The following is an 18,748-nucleotide window of genomic DNA, read 5'->3' as shown; positions in this document are numbered from 1 at the left end:
CAGATATGTTCAGTATAGCGAACCCAAGTGCTTACCTTTCTAAATATGTGGGTGGTCTAGCTTTATTTCTCCACAAAACAACATTTATTACCCTAAAAAAAAGGTAAGCACTGGTTGTGGGAAATGTAGAGAGTTTTCTGACTATAGCCAAGTTATTCAATTTCGTAAACAGTAACAGAAGTAAATGTCTAATGTATTTGATAGCACCGCATTAAGGTTGAATGTGATCATCTAGAGTTGTTCACTGTCAAGTACATCTCATTGGAGTCATATGGACACTTAAAAGTAGAAAATGTGAGTTTCAGGGTTGAGCACGAACTGCAATATGGGGCTGGCAATTTTTGGGAGTCTATAGAATTGTTATGCAATAACTGATGGGAAAATTGCCAAACAGTCATGGAAAATTGCCAAAATTGTGTAACAGTCTTACAAATAAATTGTGGCAACCCTAATTATTATGTTTAACCAACATTGGTGTGAGCTGACTCTTTTGAATCAGAATACTAGAATCAGAATACTAAGTTTTTGCCCTTTGTTAATCTCAATCAGGGAATTTCAATTCCATTGTATATAATGGTGACAGGACCAAAAATTCAAGCTTCATTCTCATTTATACAGAACCTTTTCCAAATAACTTAATGGTTCTGTTTTACTTTGTGGGCTACAGGTACTTTGTGAACCTTCTGAAGTTGTACTGTCATTTGGATAGCTGGCTCTTGAAAACTAAGGTAGTTCCTTTACTTTAAAATTTTATATAGTCAAATACCATTGAGCTACACTTAATAGAATAAGACTGACCATGCATCTCATTACCAAGATGCGATGGCCATTTGTCGATGGGCAGGACCACCTGATCTGTTCATAACATTCACATGTAACCCAAAGTGGCCTGAAATTACAGAATTCTTAGCAAACATACCTGGACAACGACCCGAAGACAGGCCAGATGTCGTGGTCCGCGTCTTCAAAATAAAGCTTGATGAGTTGATATGTGATCTAACAACAAAAGAACATTTTGGGAGAACAATAGCAGGTACATATTATTTCCTCCAAAGAAGTTAAATAACAACATGCATTAATCACTAACAAATCCTCTTTCTCTTTGCAGTAATATATACCATTGAATTTCAGAAACGAGGCTTGCCGCACGCTCATATTCTGCTGTTTTTACATCCAGATGACAAGCCACTAACTCCAGAAGACATAGACAGAATCATTTGTGCAGAGTTACCAGACAAAGAGGTAGACTTAATTGGATATGAAATAGTAGTCCAATCAATGATGCATGGGCCTTGTGGGTCAATGAACGAACGCTCACCTTGCATGGAAGATGGAAAATGCTCAAAACACTACCCAAGAAGTTTCCAGGAAACAACAACTGTGAATGATGAGGGGTATGCACTGTATACAAGACGTAATAATGGGCATACAGCAACAAAGAATGGTCAAGTTCTGGATAACAGGTTTGTAATCCCATACAATATTGATCTGGTGGTGAAATTTCAGGCCCACATAAATGTGGAATGGTGCAACAAAGATAGGTCACTGAAATACTTATTCAAGTATATGAACAAAGGCCCTGACATGGCACTTGCAAGAATTGAACAGGCTCGGGAAGGAAATAATGGCAACGAAGCACAAAACCACCAGGAGCAAGTTATAGATGAGATTCAAAATTATCTAAAATGTAGATATGTGTCAGCCTCTGAAGCATGTTGGAGAATATTCTCATTCATCATCCAATACAAAAACCCCCCTGTACAGAGGCTAACGTTTCATTTGGAGGGTCATCAAGAAGTCATTTTTGAAGACCATGAGCACTTGGACGATGTCCTGGAAAGAGTTGGGGCAAAGAAAACAACATTGACAGAGTGGATGACAGCTAACAGGATGTATCCAGAAGCGCGCGAACTCACATATGCAGACTTCCCAACAGAATGGGTATGGTTAAGCGACGAGAAAAGATGGAAGCCTAGAGAAAACGGGAGCAGCATTGGAAGGATATACTTTGCACACCCTGCCTCCGGGGAGAAGTACTACTTAAGATTGCTTCTGAATATTGTCAAAGGTGCCACATGCTTCGCAGACATCCGGACGGTGAATGGAATCATACATCCTACATACAAGGCAGCATGTCATGCCCTTGGGCCTCTTGATGGGGACAATGAATGGCACGAGGGATTAGTTGAAGCAGCCACATGGTCTAACGGCCCACAATTGCGGGAACTCTTTGTTACAATGCTCTTATTCTGTGAAGTGTCAGACCCAAAAGAGTTGTGGGAAAAGCATTGGACAGACTTATCGGATGACATTGTTTACCGACAACGTCAAAGACTGGGAATTGCAGACCTAAGTCTAGCAGAAGATCAGATTCAGAACTACACCCTCTATGAGATTGAACAACTACTAAACAGAGACAATAGAAGCCTCAAAGACTACCACGGCATCCCATTACCAGATGCAGCCCTACTTCAAGAAGCAGGAAATAGGATGCTACTGGAAGAGCATGACTACGACACAGAATCATTGGCTAGCGATGCTCGCGATTTAGAACAGGACCTTAATGATGACCAAAGACATGTTTATGACAACATCCTTCAAGCAGTGTACGAGAGTAGAGGTCAACTATTCTTTGTCTATGGTAGTGGTGGCACAGGGAAGACATATCTTTGGAGAGCATTAATATCCAAGCTTCGCTCCGAAGAACAAATAGTACTTGCAGTGGCATCATCAGGAATAGCAGCTTTACTACTCCCTTCTGGCCGTACTGCCCATTCCAGGTTCAAAATCCCACTGGTGTTAAGTGAAAATTCGTGCTGCAACATTGACCAAGGCTCTGACCTCGCAGAACTAATCCGACGAACAAAGCTCATAATATGGGATGAAGCTCCCATGGTACATAGGCATGGCTTTGAAGCACTTGACCGAACTTTTCGAGATGTAATGCAGCTTCATGACCAATCGTCAAAGGACAAAGTTTTTGGAGGCAAGGTAGTAGTCTTAGGAGGGGATTTTCGGCAAATACTACCTGTTGTTCCAAAAGGAGGACGAGTAGAAATTGTAGATGCATCTGTGAGCAAATCCAAGACCATATGGCCAGAGTGCATTGTCCACACACTAAGGACAAATATGCGAATAAAGCGGTCAAACCTAGACCAAGTCGATATAGAGCGATCAGAATTCAGCAAATGGGTTCTAGATATGGGAAACGGGCATATTCCAGCAACAACAAAAGAAGGCGAGGATGAACCGACATGGATAGAAATACCCGAGGACTTACTTATACATGGAGATGATCCTATTGCTGCATTGGTGGAAGAGGTGTACCCAGAAATTTTACACAGGCACATGGACCCAAAGTACCTCCAACAACGGGCCATACTTGCTCCAAAAAATGAAACAGTTGACAAGATCAATGGATACATACTCCAAATGATCCCAGGAGAGGAAATAACCTACAAGAGCGCAGACAGAATCTGCCCAGCAACAACAGGTGGGAGAAATGTGCAATCACTGTACCCTACTGAATTCCTCAACAGCCTACAATTTCCAGGTGTGCCCAATCATGAAATACAACTCAAAGTAGGGTGTCCTGTAATATTGTTGAGGAACATCAACCAAAGAGAGGGACTATGTAATGGGACACGCCTTATTGTCACCAGATTGAACCATAGAATCATTGAAGCACAAGTTGTCACTGGAATAAATGCGGGGGACATGGTCAGCATTCCACGAGTAGAAATGTCACAATCAGATTCAAAATGGCCATTCATCTTAAAGCGCCGGCAGTTCCCAATCAAAGTTTGCTTCGCAATGACAATCAATAAGAGTCAAGGACAAACATTCGACCATGTGGGAATATACTTGCCAGAACCAGTATTCAGCCATGGCCAACTATATGTTGCTGTATCCAGAGTCACTACACGGAGTGGACTCAAAATCTGCATCCCAAGAACAAGCACCGATGATCAGCAAACTGGAAAAACAAAAAATGTGGTCTACAAAGAAATATTCAATGATCTATAATCTGTTCAAGACATTGAAACTTCATTAAAAACAAGGCTCTGTTCAGAATGTTTGTTTTTACCTGTTTCTTAGTTTAGAAAAACTCCCTGATTTAGCATAAAAAAATAAGACTGCCAACTTACTAAATCATCACAGAAATGCATCATTGTCTACATTGCATCATTTGAATCATTGTCTCATTAACAGCTTCATTCCTTACATTATTGATAGAACTTTGGTTGTGAACTTCCGTGCATAACTAACTGATTATGAAATTTGTTCCAGGATCTAAGACTTTGAAAAATGGCAACAAATCAAAACATTGCTGACCTCAGGCCCACTTTGAGGGGAGGACCCTTGCTGGCACGAGTTATAAGAACATGGGATGTGGTATACAACTCGAGCGAACAACCAACCGCTTTTGATTTCCTTCTGTTAGACAAACAAGTAAGCTAAACTAACATCTATATCCTTTACACCTCTGCTTAACAAACTGCCTAATAATAAATTTGGAAAGTAACACCAAAATTAAAATACCAAATGCAGGGAGGGCTCATTCAAGCCACTATGAGGAAGGATTTGATGAAAACTTACAAGGATCAAATTGTGGAAGGAAATATACACACAATTAACAACTTTGAAGTGGCTAGAAACAACAAGCTTCATTGCCCGGTAAAAAATGACATGCTTATCAGATTCACCCCTTTTACAACTGTTTTTCAAGAACAAGAAAATGCAGCAACAATCCCGATGAACAACTTCCAGATACATCCATTAGATCGTTTGCAAGAGAGGAACAACAAAAGTGACTACGCCATAGGTACGTAAACAACAACTACTGCCAAATCATTAATATACCTCCTCAAATATATTACACTAATACATGTTCTATTTACGAACATGGCCATAAATTGTAGATGTAGTTGGCTTGCTAATTGGAGTTGAGGAGAAAACCTGGGTCAATGTTGGATTACAAAGAACCCCAATACGAAGGATTCAAATTGAAGATCAATGGTAAAATAGAAATTTAATGTCAACACACACAATACATATACAGATCCTGACAAAAACTTATTACCACTATATATGCAGCAACACCAAGGTTGTGGTTACTTTGTGGGGAGCAAAAGCTGACTTGATAGACACTCACATAACACAGGATTAAGACAACTTCAAAGTACTACTCATCACCTCAACAAAAGTGAGTATGTATCAAGGTAAGACCAACACCTAATACATAACTCCATAAAAATACACAAACTAAACAAAATGACCAATTGTTGGGCCAAGTACTTCTGCCGTGTATATAAAATACTGGTGTGTCACTCTCCTCTATGAGATGCTAACATTATTCTAAACATTGCAACTTGCAGGAAACTATCAGTTGAACTCTACAAATGCAACGCAGATACACATCAACCTGCCAATTCCAGAAATAGAAGGTTTCAAGCAAGGGTAACAAATTCATATAAACCCATATTCATAACCCAAGTTTATAACTGAAACATAATCACAAACTAACACATTCTACCAACAGGCCTGAACCGAGAACACCTATTAAACAACTGGAGGCTAAACCACACGAGACACTAGAACAAGCCATGTTCAAGAACAGAAAAAAGATACAAGATATTCTGCAAATGGATCCACAAACAAAGGTAAGATCCTAACTTCCCCCATACATCTGCACCTAGCGGAAATATTTAACCTTGAATCCAATTGCAAAAAAAAAAAAAAAAAACGATACCAACAGTTAATTAAAACCTAAGTTATCAATTTAACTGAAGGGCTCAATGCTAAATCCACTAATCCAAGTATGAGGGTACCCTAATAGAACCTAATTTATTGTAAATATTGAAATTTTTAACAAAAATCTTAGAACCTCTTTTCTTCTTGGACCCTAGCTAATGTCTATTAAAATTTGAAAAGGATCAATTATTTATTTTAACATCTATTCCAGCAAATGATTAGAAGTTATTTTAATTCTCCAACAGAAAATATCACATGAGTACTGCTTTTCTTATGTATGAATCACAAACAATGATAAAAGGCAAATGTGTAAAAATCTAAATTGTGCATTATTTAGAAAACATAAGAAGTATATGTGATTGTTATTAACCTGAAACATAGACTAATGCAGAAAGTGAATCTCAATGCTCATTGGATAACATATATAAATACTATACAGGACATGTTCACCATCAGTGCCACAATCATGAGCATCCACCTTGACAAAAAGTGGCATTACAACTCTTGTGACGCATGTAAGAAAAAGATAGATGAAACATTCTACTGTACCAATTGCGAGGTGGTGGTCAAATACCCAAAAACAAGGTAAATAACTTTCTCACGCTATATCACAAGACAATGAAAAACTACTAGATTTATAACCCAGTAAGTTGCAGGTATCTTTTGACGGTTGATATAGATGATGGAACTGCATGTATCCCAATGGCATTGTTCGATAAGGAGGCTGAAATAGTCGTCGGAAGTCCGATACACAAACTTCTTGAACTACAGAAAAATGTATGACAATTGCAAAAACACAAGTATAAATAAGCTCTTACGAAAAAATACAAAGACTAACAAATACAAACAACAATACATTGTAGGACAATGGCAAAGATAACGTGTTAGATCGCCTACAACATTGTGTTGGGAAACAATTTGCATTTAAGGTGAAGCAGAGTACAAGAAGTGAAACAACAGAGCTCATCTGCCAAAAGACGTTCCACATAGATTACCAATTAGAAAAGTCTTACAAAGAACTACAAGGTGCAGAAGTGGTGGGTATACATAAACACAATACAACTTAGACTTTCTTAACTAATTACATAATCAAACCTATATAACAAAATGTCCTAATTGCAGGAACAAAATGTAGCAAAAAAGCAACTCATGGATAAAGCCTCAGACACTATTCAAGTAGAAACATCACTCTTGGATAATGCCACAGGATCGAAGCCTGAAGTGGAAAGTGACCTGCTAGAAAAAAGGCTACTCCTGGATAAAGCCTCAGACACAACTACTGGAGTAGAAACACCACTCTTGGATAACGCCACAGGAACGAACACTGAAGTGGCAAGGCACCTGCTGGATAACGCCTCAAAAAAGGACACTAGAGTGGAAAGGACTGCAAGGAAGAGAAACAGAAATGAAATGTAAGTACAATGTTCAACAACAAAATAAACAGAATATAAACAACAAAAACACAAAATGAAACAACTGTACGTACTAATCGATATCTTTATTGCAGGGAGACAGACAAAGAAACAACTACAACCGTCAACCGTGAAAACTAAAACAAGCATGGGTAAACGAAGACACAACCATGCCAAGTGGAGACACGGCCACATTAAGTTATGCACCAAATAAGAGGAATACCCTCAATAATTCCAACAAATACAATAATAGTTTACTTTATCATGTTTAAGATACAATTTAGAATTCGAGTAAAGATTCGACCAAAATTCAAAAGACAATTGTACGTCTCCAGGGAATTTCACTTTATAGACAAGTTTTACATTTTCGTTTATTAACCATCGTCCAATATATAACTCATTGTACATAATAAGAGTTATTGAGTACATTATAATTTTTAGTCAACTCATCACACCAACAACATTAGAAATATTCAATGAAAACACCATTTGAAACCTACTAACAGTAGAAACCCGGGGCATCGCCCGGGCTACACACTAGTTCCTTATTAAAAAGTCAGAGAGAATAAGGCTTGAAATCGAGTTTTATCGAATACGACCTTACTCAGTGTATGTTAGTTTGAAATCCGGCTTAAAACAGTTTTTACGGAGCGAAAACGACTCGAAGAAGGTGTTTTTTTTTTTTTTTTTTGTAAGGAAACTTGAAAAAGGTGTTTAAAACGTTAATATCCTCTAGAGATAAAGTTAGAACTGGGTATGAACTCGAGATAAAATGGATTTGACACATTCATTATGACTTGCGGTAACAAAGTGTTATGTACTTTACTCACATAGAGGTGAGTTAATTATTAAGATGAATAAAATGAAACGACAATAGTTACCTTGGTAAAATTGGGGACATTATAATGATGTGATGATGAGTGTTGTAGAGAATTCCAATATATCATATATGACATTAGTTCCAACTTCCAAGTTGCAAAACAGTATAGAGTCAAAGAAAGAGTCGTTGGTTGATTGAAATGAAAGAAGAATACAACAAAAAAGGCGTTTGATGTCGGCCTGAGTTGATGAATATTTGATAACAAAGGCACGTGGTACAAACATGGGCGCCGACTACTAAAGCAACCCATATACTGTAGGAATTAGGAAGAGTATGTAGATAGATACTTGATCTGTTGACTAAACCCTGCTTGCTAGCTTTAATTTAGTGGTGTAGTATTGTATTGTATTGTATATTTATTCATTCATATCCTGGTCCCTAACCTTAACTAACTCTTCCTTGGAATTCCTACTACGTAGCTTCTAGTCAAGTCCTCCCCATCCCATGATCCCCATGCATCCCCTTTCTGCCTTTATCCTCTTATATTTCTGACCTCATTTCCCTTTCATGTAAGCCGTCCATATCTATGATATGTTACTCCAACTCTTCCATTTACCTCAAACACTATACATAATACATGTGAGAGGAATTGAATGCAGATGCAGGGAATGGAGGTTAATTGTGTTCATTCTCCTAGGAATATGTACTAACATTACTGCCCCAAAAGCGACCACTCAATTTGCATTATTTATTGTTTGACAATGACACCCTTAAATACACCACTAGGAACTAGGAACTAGGATCTAGGATTCTTGGATTCAATTCTTAGTTCATTTGGTAACTTTTATGTATTTGTTTTGTCACACTATGCTATTTACAGCTCTGTTACTTTCATTCCTGGTATATTAATTATGCACTATATATATCATATATGCCTAGGCCCTAACTGATCAAGCAGCAAGCAGCAAGCAGCAAGCAAGTTAATAGTAGTATATCAAATTACTCACAATCATATTCAAATTTCAAAATGTCTGCTTCTCCATTTTTATGTGTGGTGGATGATGATGGACACCATCCTCATCTCCAGACTACTCTTCATCCTGCAGACAACCACTATGCCTCCTCGTCGTCTATTAATAACTTGAATTCTAATTTCCATTCCGATTTCTCATGTATTACTAATAATTTCACTACTTTTGAGGAATTTTCTCAGTGTTATAATGATATTCATCAGCAATATCATGAAGCCACCAATGTTGCTAATATGCTCACTGCTGTATCTGAAAACACCAACACTACTTTCAGTCCTAAGGTAATTAACATAAAAACATTACAATACATTACATAGTTTTTCTTACCTATAATTTCAGACATTACTATATAGTATATTATATTATATTACTGAATGCATGCTCAATATATGCTTGTATAGGGTATAAGACAGAATGCGAAAGGGAGACAAAGAAATCGGAGGAATGAGAAGAAGGAAGACAATAATTATGTCGTAGAAAGGACGAGTTTAAATATGAGTAAGAAAGCGGAGGAAAGAAGAATTTATGATGATGAGGATGCAGCTGGTTGCAGAGATGGGTGTGTGTATGTGAGGGCCAAGAGGGGTCAAGCCATAGACAGTCACAGTCTTGCTGAAAGGGTATAGTATTGTCTAAGAGTTCCAATTCTAGTAGATTAATTAACATTTCTTGAACAAATTAATAATTAAACCAACCAGTGCATATATATATATATATATATATATATATATATATATATATATTTCAGGTAAGAAGACAAAAAATAAGTGACAAGATGAAGCTCTTGCAATCTCTTGTTCCTGGTTGTGACAAGGTGCATTATATATATAATTTTATCATTGTTTCTTACGGAGTACTCCGTAGTTTTTATAAATTTACGTTAAGCAATGTTTGCAGGCAGGAGGCAAGATCCCTGTACTAGACAACATAATAGACTATATACACTCCTTACAAGATCAGGTCGAGGTAAATGACAATTCCTTAAACTAATGTCTTTTAGTACGTACTCCTTATATTTTCATTCAGCTTCATAAAAGTATAAGCCAACTGACAGTATTGAGTATTCACACTCTTAGTACGTTTCTGTTTGTGGGTGTAGTCCCTAGCGACAGAGGTTGCTTTAGTTGATCCCACATTTGATGTAAATTATCTTGCAGTAGAATCAGCTGTGACACAGACAGAGGTACTCGTATCAACTTTTGATCATAGGTAGTTTGCTGTTATATGATTGTTAAAATAATTAACTGTGTGTATGTGTATGTGTATGTGTATGTGTCCTAGATATCATATGGTAGTGGTGGTGGTTCAGAATGTTCAAGGATAACGAGTCAATATCAATCCATCCCTTTGAATGGAACTAGTACTCGGCCACTTCCCTCACCTTGGCTTGCTCTGCTGGAAGACCGGGAATATACAATTTAGTTTGATGAATTTAATTTATAATTTTAAGGAGTAATCAACCCGCCCCCCCTCATTCACTTGGAAATTGGAAATTGGAAATTGGAAATTGGAAATTGGAATGGGGGCAGAGGTGGTGCATGTATATGTTGCTCTTTCACTGTATTCATCACTTGAGACTTGAGACTTGAGACTTGAGACTTGAGACTTGAGACTTGAGACTTGAGACTTGAGACTTGAGACTTGAGACTTGAGACTTGAGACTTGAGACTTGAGTTGTATAAATCATATATAGGATCCCCGGCCTCTTTTCTATTCCTCTGTGTATAATTAAGTTTCTCTATGTCTATCATATTCATCCACTTTCTTAATTCTGAAGAAAAGACTTATTCTTTAATTTCAAGCTCCCCTACCTCAGACCTCCAATGTATGCTTTAGTTTTCACATTATCCCAATAAGCAAAAGCATTTTGTTATGGTTGTGTAAATTATAATCGATCATAAACAATATAATTAGAGGAAGCTGATTTTCTAAAGCAACAGGAATAAAACACATAAGGACCAGACATGAAAGTCTAGCATTCAATTCAGTTACAATTAATATAGGATCCTAGAAGATGGATGGAGTTGGTGGATGGTATCATGTCCAGGACATGTTATCTATGGGAAAATCAAACAAGTTGAAGGTCTGCAATGGGGGAAGGTCAAATGAAACAATGGTAGCAGTCCAAGTTGCATTGCCATAGGGATAAGGTGTGCGTGGTGTAGCTACCTCCTCCATTTCATCTACTACACAAAAGTCTGAAAGCTGGTTCAGGTACACATAGTTACAAGCTGAAGGGCTATAGCTGCTTGTCATCAAACCCATGCCCAAGTCCCCATTATTAGGAACTGAACACTCTCCATTCAAAACTTCATTTCTTTCCTTTGATGCTACGATCACCTGCCACTCCATTTTAAATCATACTTAGCTTCTAATTAAGTATTTTAAAGTATGATTATATTTGTTATAATTAAGAAACAATTAATATATGGAACTTACATATCGATTTCTGTCATCATCTTTGTATATGACAATGTAGTCCCCTTCTTTCAAACCATGGACTTGAAGAAAGTGTCCTGCGAGATGCAGATCATCAAATGGATTTGTACGTTTATGCGCGCATTAGAAACTACAAAGTGTCATAATTAATTGAAATGTCCTTACTAGTTCCTTCAAGGGAATGAACTTTAGAGTTGTTTGTAATACGGTATCTGCTACATCAGATCAGGAAATTAAAAACAAAACAATTAAGTGAAAACAGGACTGACTTTGTAACTAACATTTTATTCATTATCATATTCATGGTGCATGTACAGTCCTACACTCCTACATATATATAATATATATACCTGAATCTTAATATAGTATACTGTATACCTGAATTTAAAGCACCAAGTTTCTTTGGTATCCTTATCTTCCATATATACCCGAACACCTTGTCTCGAGTCTATACGAGGCAAATGCATTTCAGCATCTCTCTGTTTGGAATCATAGCCATAACACATTAACACCATATTTTAATTAGAGTGAAATTAGTGCTTGTTGATGAAATAAATTATACTCTAGGGAAGTCTTGGACCAACAATAAAAATAATAATAATAATAATAATAATAATAATAATAATAATAATAATAATAATATAATAAGAAGGCTTGTGGCTGACCCTAGGAAGAATGATTTTGTTTCTCTTCTTGACGTCACTGTATGTTAGCTCCTTACAGAACAGGAACCTCAATGGCCTTGGATTGTTTCCCTGCTGTATCTATATTAATTTATCAAATGTACTCTTTTAGAGTGCTGAATTAAATTTCATTATCCGCAAGTGCAACAACAAATATGCGATCGATCATTCTCATATATCATATGAGTTTAATATAATGTAAAGAGATGATCTGAATTGAAGGGGGGAAAAAACAAAGAGTTATATACGCGCGCTTACAGATACAGGTGGGGCAGAAACATTATGGTATACAGAATAGGAAATGGATGAAGGCATAGTCAAAGAGATAGTCTGTTGCTGTTGCTGCTGTTGCTGTTGTTGGCGCGGAATCTGTGAGGCACACGAGCACGTGCCCTGATTATTGAAATGCAGCACTGAATTCTTAATCCTTGGACGAGGAGGCCACACCCACCCATCGCTACGCCTTCCTCTTCCTCCTCCTGCACCTGCACCACCACCACCACCACCACCACCATCACCATGACCTTGCCGCCCAAAACCAATGCTCTTGCTTCTAGAGCCACCAGGAGTCATGATAAACAAGATTAGGCTGCCAATGCTGTATAGCTAAAATGATGTAGTAACTTATAAACAAATAAAAAAGTTGACCAAATTTAAATAAAACGGAAGCAAGGATGGTTGTACATTAGTTTTGGCAAGTGAAAGAGCATACGTGTAAGAGTTACTGCATGCTTCTTTAAACTAATCAAACAAGGAAACAGAAAAAGAAACACATCACCATTCAGGTGAAGCAATCTGCAAATTCGGGGGTTATACATCAACCAACACCCATCTAGCTAGGGATTAATTCATGTAGCTTACGTTTTACTATTCATCTCTATCTTTAGATGCATGTCAACTAGCTTAGTTTGTTAAAGTCTTTACCCAACACTAGGATAAAATCATTATTGCGGCTCTCTCTACGCCCAAAAAAAAAGAAAAAGAACAAGAAAAACATTAAACAAATTTGTTGATAATTACTTCCGATCCCCTATTTAGTATTTACTACACTTACCCTTTATTAGGCCGGATTTTACTACATTGAATTTGAATACTAATCTGTGTGCTCAAATGTTTTGGATTCACTTAGTTTCCTGGTTTTTATTCCTGTTTTCTCAAGGATTACTAGTTGTCTTAAGGGTATGCACTTCTCGTGAGAAACAAATCAGTTACAAACTTTCAATTCGGACTTTGCTTAGCTTGTTGTAACTCTCTATGATCCAATAGGATGCGCAAAGGTCAACAACATTAAGTAGCAAAGAATGTTGTGTTGAATCAACTACTATCTATGAGATTGTTCAAAATTCAAATGCAGGGAACTAAAGCAATCAACTCATGTTTACAAACTATAGTTTCCATATGAATTAGAAATATTTCTCTCTTAAGATAGAAATATGTACGTACTACGAGAATATTATATACAAAGTAGATTTTATTAATGGCTAAAAAAGGCCCAAGAAAGGTCAAAAGAGATCGGTAAAATAAGTTAAAGATTGTATCTAATGTTTTATGTCGGCCAGTAAAAGAGCTTGTTCGTGAATTGAAATTCAAACCGTTAAGTGGTCGCGACAACTATACCCCTTATCAGGCCTTGCAATTACATAAATAACAATATTAAGAGAGTTTAGAACACCATAGCACGCCAAGACAATCAAAATATAAAGATTTATGGAAGTAAAATCTTATACAACTCCGTCATCAATATAATTGAAATAATATCGTCCTTTAACACGATTATTAGTGTAAGTTAGAAAGAACATAGGAGTTGAAAAATATGAGAATTTTAGCTTTTCGGCGAGGAGAGACACGAAGAGGATCATGTGCCAAAAAAGAAGGAAAATTTTACTTATCGCACAAAGGTTTGGGAGCTTGAGTATGAGTAAATTTTCATTTACAATAATCATTTTGGGTTTTGCAAATCCGTGTAACTAAACATAACTTATAAACGACAAACATAACATAGACGACAAAATGAAGGCCTTCATTCGTTGTATGCTAGATTTTCACCAATAATCGATAAAAGAGAATTCACCAATCAATAAGTCGATCAAGTCCGAACAAAGATTGTCGTTAAGTTAACAACAAATTGACTTATGTTCCTTGAATTTGGCCACTCATATAGATAACACAATTTAATAATGTAATAATTTTTATATCAATTAATTAATCTTCATCAGTCATTAATAACAAGAATAACTAAATTCATAAAAGCAAATGACATACTAATTATGAATACCTATTTGGGCCTTTTAGGTTAAGGAGAAAGGATGCCCTGTGCCCTCTTTTGAATCGGGCCTGACCAATATTAGCCACCGGGTACGGGTAAAATCGCGCAATCCAAGTCCCCCTCATCCCCGTTGTACGCTCCACAGTTCACTCACAGTCACATCCCCACACAGTCTCTCTCTCTCTTTCTCTCTCCTCCTTTCCCTCGAATCAAACATCCATTAATGGCAGCTGAATTACAGCCGCCTGGATTGGGTTTGGGAACCCCAATCACAAACTTTCTCCCCGGAGCAGCACTAGCACCACCGCCAGCACTAGCCCAGAATATTCCACCTTCTTCGGTTACCGAAAACCCAGTTGGTTCAACTCTGGCTCCGAAACGGCAGCGGCGGCCCAGTGTCCGATTAGGCGACATCGGAGACCAACCCGCAACTCTTCGGACCTCCAAACCCTGGAGGCTGAACCCACACCCGCACTCTCACCGAGAACACAACTCTAATAAATCCTCCAAGATACGCCCTTTAACTAATCTCGTCACTCCCACCAACGGCAACTTTGATTACTCCTCTGCTGAAACCACCGCCACCACCACCAATAACGGAGTTCATTCTCACCGGAAGTTTCCCAAGGAGTTCAAGTCTAAGAGAGCTACCAGTACCACCACCAGCTCCAAGAGGGTTCGAACCAATTTCAGGATTGACCTAGGGGAAGAAGATGACCCGGTCGATGACGTAGAGGAGAGAGAAAACGGCGGGAATAATCATGATTTCAACGAATTTGATTATGATATTGATGATGACAACAACAACATCAACAATGGTGAGGAAGGTTTTAGAGATTTCGACCCAGAAATTGATGGGCCTGATCAGGAACAAAGCCCAATTAACTCAACAGATGATGTTGGAGCACATCTAGATATGTGGCATGCTCATAATAGAAGGTCAATTAGGGCTACTAGGGTTTCCAATTCCCAGCAAGATTTGGGAATGGAAACAAATTCTCGGAACAGAGGAATTGGATTGGAAGAAGGGGTCAGGAAATGGCTGGTTGAATTAGGGTTAGGACGATACGCCCCAGTATTTGAAATCCATGAAGTGGATGAGGAGGTATTGCCATATTTAACACTTGAAGATCTAAAAGATATGGGGATAAATGCAGTTGGTTCTAGAAGGAAATTGTATGCCGCCATTCTAAAGCTCCGAAAAGGATTATCGTGACCGAGTTAGAATTCGAGTTTCTGAATCATATCAATCAAGTTGTTTGGTCAGTTTTGCAGAGATGCATCTTGTAACATTATGTAAGCCTTTTTTTTTTCTTTTCTTTATAGCAATCAGTTGATATCCTACTACTATATAATAATAACAATGGTAATAGTAATAATGGTTCAATGCAATAAACTCTTTTTTGGCTCAATCCATATTTGTTTGCTCTAGTATTTGTGTTCCACACTTGACACTTCCACTTGCTTTGCTGGTTTGATGATGTCTTGCATCGATTGGTGAAATTGAAACAGAATTGAGTTGATTCTTATTTATGGAACTGGAAGTATGCCTTTCCGTTTTGACTTATCTTTTTTTCTTTATCTTTTGTTGTAGACAAGATTGTCCACTTGAAATATCTGAAATAATGTATCCCTGTTATGTGTTCAAAAAAGACAACACGTTTCATTCAATAGAATTCAATTCAATTTAGTTCGATTGTATGAATGATCATTATAAATGATTTACCTGTTTCTTACACTCGTGGCGAGCAAAGAAGCAGGTTATAAGAGCTTATTGCTATACGTAGAACCCTGTCTTAATAAAGGAATTAATTATGCTGCTTGATGTGGCCATAGTTGCTGCAGCCTTTGTATTACAGCCCTCATCAACTGACAGATAAGGTACCTTATGGGAAGTTTGGTATGAGATGTGAATAGGGAATTCTTCATGGGGAATTCATTAATTTTATCCTTGTTCTTTGTTTGGTGTAATACTACAACTGTGTTTGAAACGTGGTTCTTGAGCCTGTGCCTGTCCTCAAAATCAAATGCATCATTAGTGCAGTTCTCCAGATATGAGTTTGCATGGTCTAGCAATTTTGTGTGTGTGTTTTTCTGTTCTCTAACAGGGGATTCAAGGAGCTATAGCATTTGGCTTTCTGGTCTCTATGATTAATTGATTTTTCCGTGATCTATGGTTATGACTCAGAAAATTTCTCCTCTTTAGGTAATGAAATACTCCTATGTTTAAGCTCTTATTCAAACTTCTCTTTGATGCCTGGTTTTAGATCACTGAGGTTAGCAAGTAGACAACTACCACCCATAGACCTAATGTAATATCTTTAGAAGAAAGACAGGTATCAGTAAGGAAACATTTCCCCAGTAGTACTTACATTCATCTTTCTCTGTTATCATACAACAATAACATGTAAATCCATTTGTGTGGGTCTGTGCTGTTACCCCGGAACCAGCTTGGAATAATGGACAACAAAATCTTCTTTTCTTTAATATTTTTATGGAGGCATAAAACCCTGCAGTGAAGATAATCAGTGACACCAAAAGTTCCTTTCTCTGATAGAAGGAATCAATTTCCTCATGAATGGCTTCTGGGAGAGAATACATTGGCAGCATATACCTTAATACCATATTTTATTTAGATGAAACTTGAAAGAAAAAGTTGCAAATATTAAATTCCCTCTTTACAACATTTACACTCAGGGACTCGGGGTTTAATGCTGAGTGGTCATCTGTGAATGTATTGTGAGCTATCCATACTGGAGGTATATGTTCCAATTCCATTTACTTTGTTACTCATCTTTTTTCTTCCGACTTCCAATATCTACTGTGTATAGAGTAGGAGAAGTTCACCTATATGCTGATATAAAATTTCTAATATCTACACTTTCTCAGTGCTTGCAAATTGTTTGTTTTATGGCTAAAAAATCTTGTTAGCAGTGTAATTATACCTATTATGCTGTTTTTTTGTTCATATTTTTTGTATGTTGTCGAAGATAGGTGCATGTTGTTCTCCTCCTAAAAGGTCATTGATTCAACTTTCAAGACCAAGCACAAGCAAACTCTGTAGGAGGCATTGCATCAGTGATCCAAGGTGGTTGTTATAGCAAGTTACTTAGTCCCATACCTGCATCAAAGTCATGGCATATGATTCTTTCAGAGCTTCAAATTGGTTGTTGGTTGTTAAGAACATGGAGTTGCGTGCAGCAACTATTTCAACATGGTTCCTTGCAATCTATTTGCATGTGTAAGTTTGTAACCATACAAGTTACAACCATTCCTCCCGTAGTCTCCAAGTTACAATATGGAAATTTGCAGCTTCCATATCCATGCAGTGCTTCCACATGGAATCTAAATGCTACTTAGAAGCTCTCACATTTTCTACTAGTGTCTTCCCAAGACGCGAGACTCTATCTTAGATCTGGCAGTAGTCAGATACTGACGAGGAAATCTGAAGTGTACATAAGCTAGCCAGCTAGGCAATGGCATCTTAGACCTTGCATTATCTATGAAAAAATAATTGAGGTAATTGCTTTGAGCATTATGTTATTCTCTTTATTTTAATGTTTGTTACTATATGTTAATATTGGTACTTCCTTTGTATGTAACTCACTTCATGATGTGGGTATTTAGGCTAATGTGAATTTCTACTCATTAACATTTTGGGACTAAGGCTTTGTTGTTGTTGTTGTTGTTGTTGTTGTTGTTGTTGTTGTTGTTGTTGTTGTCTTCTGGTATGGTTTGAAATAGTATATAGGCTTGTTTATGGTTTTTAGGGATTCATAATAATGTCCTGCCTTATGGCAGAATGGGGAGTCTGAACTCCGAAGCAGTTTTCTACTGAGCTGTTTGTATTAGATGGTTTTTTAATCTTCATTAGTTGAAAACATTCATGTTTTTTCAGTAAGTCATTAATGTGAGACCGTTTAGCTAATGACTAAAAGGGCCTGAAGAAGTTGAAGTTGAAGTTGAAGTTGAAGTTGAACCTATGGGTATGATTTTAAGTAGTAGGCCATTCGATAGGGTTTTTAATGGCCTTATTAAATGCAGGGGTAAAGTCGCGTAATATGAACTGTTTACCTCAGTCTATGTGGTATCAGTATAAAATAATTGTCATGGAATGATATATGCTCTCGGCCTCGCTATTGGTCATGACTCATGAGGTTTGATTCACACAGTCGCAGTTGAACCATGGACCATGGTAGATGGCATGCTACATACCGATACCAAGTACGAAGTACAAGGGATGCCTTAAACTTTCGTGGGGGCCGGGCCTATAAGTGGACAAAGTAGTCACAGACTCACTCACAGTTGCCAATTATTATTGTGAATATAGACAGGTTTAGGAA

General features: G+C 37.4%; 6 protein-coding genes across 8 annotated transcripts; 5 read left to right on the top strand and 1 right to left on the bottom strand.

Annotated features, from left to right (window-relative positions):
- The first annotated feature begins 834 nt into the window (after window positions 1-834).
- Window positions 835-5,136, top strand: LOC130462546 (uncharacterized). Its single transcript, XM_056831001.1, has 5 exons — window positions 835-1,033; window positions 1,109-4,452; window positions 4,552-4,825; window positions 4,923-5,019; window positions 5,098-5,136. Exon 2 carries the CDS (start codon window positions 1,279-1,281, stop codon window positions 4,024-4,026), a length of 2,748 nt encoding a protein of 915 aa, XP_056686979.1. The 5' UTR covers window positions 835-1,033; window positions 1,109-1,278; the 3' UTR covers window positions 4,027-4,452; window positions 4,552-4,825; window positions 4,923-5,019; window positions 5,098-5,136.
- LOC130465686 (uncharacterized) lies at window positions 4,546-5,170 on the top strand. Its single transcript, XM_056834553.1, has 3 exons — window positions 4,546-4,825; window positions 4,923-5,019; window positions 5,098-5,170. The coding sequence occupies exons 1-3, from the start codon at window positions 4,546-4,548 to the stop codon at window positions 5,168-5,170; spliced, it is 450 nt and encodes a 149-aa protein (XP_056690531.1).
- On the top strand, window positions 4,836-7,544 carry LOC130462547 (uncharacterized). The gene is made up of 8 exons (XM_056831006.1): window positions 4,836-5,222; window positions 5,379-5,460; window positions 5,543-5,663; window positions 6,194-6,339; window positions 6,411-6,531; window positions 6,618-6,791; window positions 6,877-7,166; window positions 7,262-7,544. Exons 1-8 carry the CDS (start codon window positions 5,213-5,215, stop codon window positions 7,305-7,307), a joined length of 990 nt encoding a protein of 329 aa, XP_056686984.1. The 5' UTR covers window positions 4,836-5,212; the 3' UTR covers window positions 7,308-7,544.
- A 281-nt stretch (window positions 7,545-7,825) lies between these two features.
- Window positions 7,826-10,974, top strand: LOC110785688 (transcription factor bHLH75-like). 2 transcript variants are annotated; one of them, XM_056830995.1, is made up of 6 exons: window positions 7,829-9,298; window positions 9,419-9,637; window positions 9,766-9,831; window positions 9,915-9,983; window positions 10,117-10,200; window positions 10,299-10,974. In XM_056830995.1, the coding sequence occupies exons 1-6, from the start codon at window positions 9,014-9,016 to the stop codon at window positions 10,437-10,439; spliced, it is 864 nt and encodes a 287-aa protein (XP_056686973.1). In that variant the 5' UTR covers window positions 7,829-9,013; the 3' UTR covers window positions 10,440-10,974. The 2 variants fall into 2 exon arrangements, with proteins under 2 accessions (XP_056686976.1, XP_056686973.1); XM_056830998.1 differs by lacking the exon at window positions 9,766-9,831 and having other exon boundaries at window positions 7,826-9,298.
- An 80-nt stretch (window positions 10,975-11,054) lies between these two features.
- LOC110785687 (uncharacterized) lies at window positions 11,055-12,046 on the bottom strand. Its single transcript, XM_021990171.2, has 4 exons — window positions 11,835-12,046; window positions 11,622-11,668; window positions 11,457-11,533; window positions 11,055-11,357 (listed from the first exon to the last, which is right to left on the bottom strand). The coding sequence occupies exons 1-4, from the start codon at window positions 11,969-11,971 to the stop codon at window positions 11,055-11,057; spliced, it is 564 nt and encodes a 187-aa protein (XP_021845863.1). The 5' UTR covers window positions 11,972-12,046.
- Window positions 12,047-14,527: 2,481 nt separating this feature from the next.
- Window positions 14,528-18,092, top strand: LOC110785758 (uncharacterized). Of its 2 annotated transcripts, none has more exons than XM_021990266.2 (2): window positions 14,528-15,701; window positions 17,400-18,092. In XM_021990266.2, the coding sequence occupies exon 1, from the start codon at window positions 14,629-14,631 to the stop codon at window positions 15,619-15,621; it is 993 nt and encodes a 330-aa protein (XP_021845958.1). In that variant the 5' UTR covers window positions 14,528-14,628; the 3' UTR covers window positions 15,622-15,701; window positions 17,400-18,092. The 2 variants fall into 2 exon arrangements, with proteins under 2 accessions (XP_021845958.1, XP_021845960.1); XM_021990268.2 differs by having other exon boundaries at window positions 17,396-18,092.
- Window positions 18,093-18,748: the final 656 nt, after the last annotated feature.

This window comes from Spinacia oleracea, chromosome 1 (assembly GCF_020520425.1).
Source record: "Spinacia oleracea cultivar Varoflay chromosome 1, BTI_SOV_V1, whole genome shotgun sequence".
Taxonomy (NCBI): domain Eukaryota; kingdom Viridiplantae; phylum Streptophyta; class Magnoliopsida; order Caryophyllales; family Amaranthaceae; genus Spinacia; species Spinacia oleracea.
Note: the sequence above shows the minus strand (reverse complement) of the source record. Positions and strands in the feature narration are given on the sequence as shown.

Bases quoted from the DNA above. Each gene is read 5' to 3' on its own strand.
- LOC130462546 (XM_056831001.1), top strand. From the start codon at position 1,279: ATGATGCATGGGCCTTGTGGGTCAATGAACGAACGCTCACCTTGCATG.
- LOC130465686 (XM_056834553.1), top strand. From the start codon at position 4,546: ATGCAGGGAGGGCTCATTCAAGCCACTATGAGGAAGGATTTGATGAAA. The intron at 4,826-4,922 runs GTACGTAAACAA...CATAAATTGTAG, and splicing joins CAAAAGTGACTACGCCATAG to ATGTAGTTGGCTTGCTAATT. The intron at 5,020-5,097 runs GTAAAATAGAAA...CTATATATGCAG, and splicing joins ATTCAAATTGAAGATCAATG to CAACACCAAGGTTGTGGTTA.
- LOC130462547 (XM_056831006.1), top strand. The intron at 5,461-5,542 runs GTAACAAATTCA...TTCTACCAACAG, and splicing joins ATAGAAGGTTTCAAGCAAGG to GCCTGAACCGAGAACACCTA. The intron at 6,532-6,617 runs GTATGACAATTG...AATACATTGTAG, and splicing joins TTCTTGAACTACAGAAAAAT to GACAATGGCAAAGATAACGT.
- LOC110785688 (XM_056830995.1), top strand. From the start codon at position 9,014: ATGTCTGCTTCTCCATTTTTATGTGTGGTGGATGATGATGGACACCAT. The intron at 9,299-9,418 runs GTAATTAACATA...ATGCTTGTATAG, and splicing joins ACACTACTTTCAGTCCTAAG to GGTATAAGACAGAATGCGAA. The intron at 10,201-10,298 runs GTACTCGTATCA...TATGTGTCCTAG, and splicing joins CAGCTGTGACACAGACAGAG to ATATCATATGGTAGTGGTGG.
- LOC110785687 (XM_021990171.2), bottom strand. From the start codon at position 11,971: ATGGTGTTAATGTGTTATGGCTATGATTCCAAACAGAGAGATGCTGAA. The intron at 11,669-11,834 runs GTATACAGTATA...CTGATGTAGCAG, and splicing joins ACTTGGTGCTTTAAATTCAG to ATACCGTATTACAAACAACT. The intron at 11,534-11,621 runs GTAAGGACATTT...TGCATCTCGCAG, and splicing joins TCATTCCCTTGAAGGAACTA to GACACTTTCTTCAAGTCCAT.
- LOC110785758 (XM_021990266.2), top strand. From the start codon at position 14,629: ATGGCAGCTGAATTACAGCCGCCTGGATTGGGTTTGGGAACCCCAATC.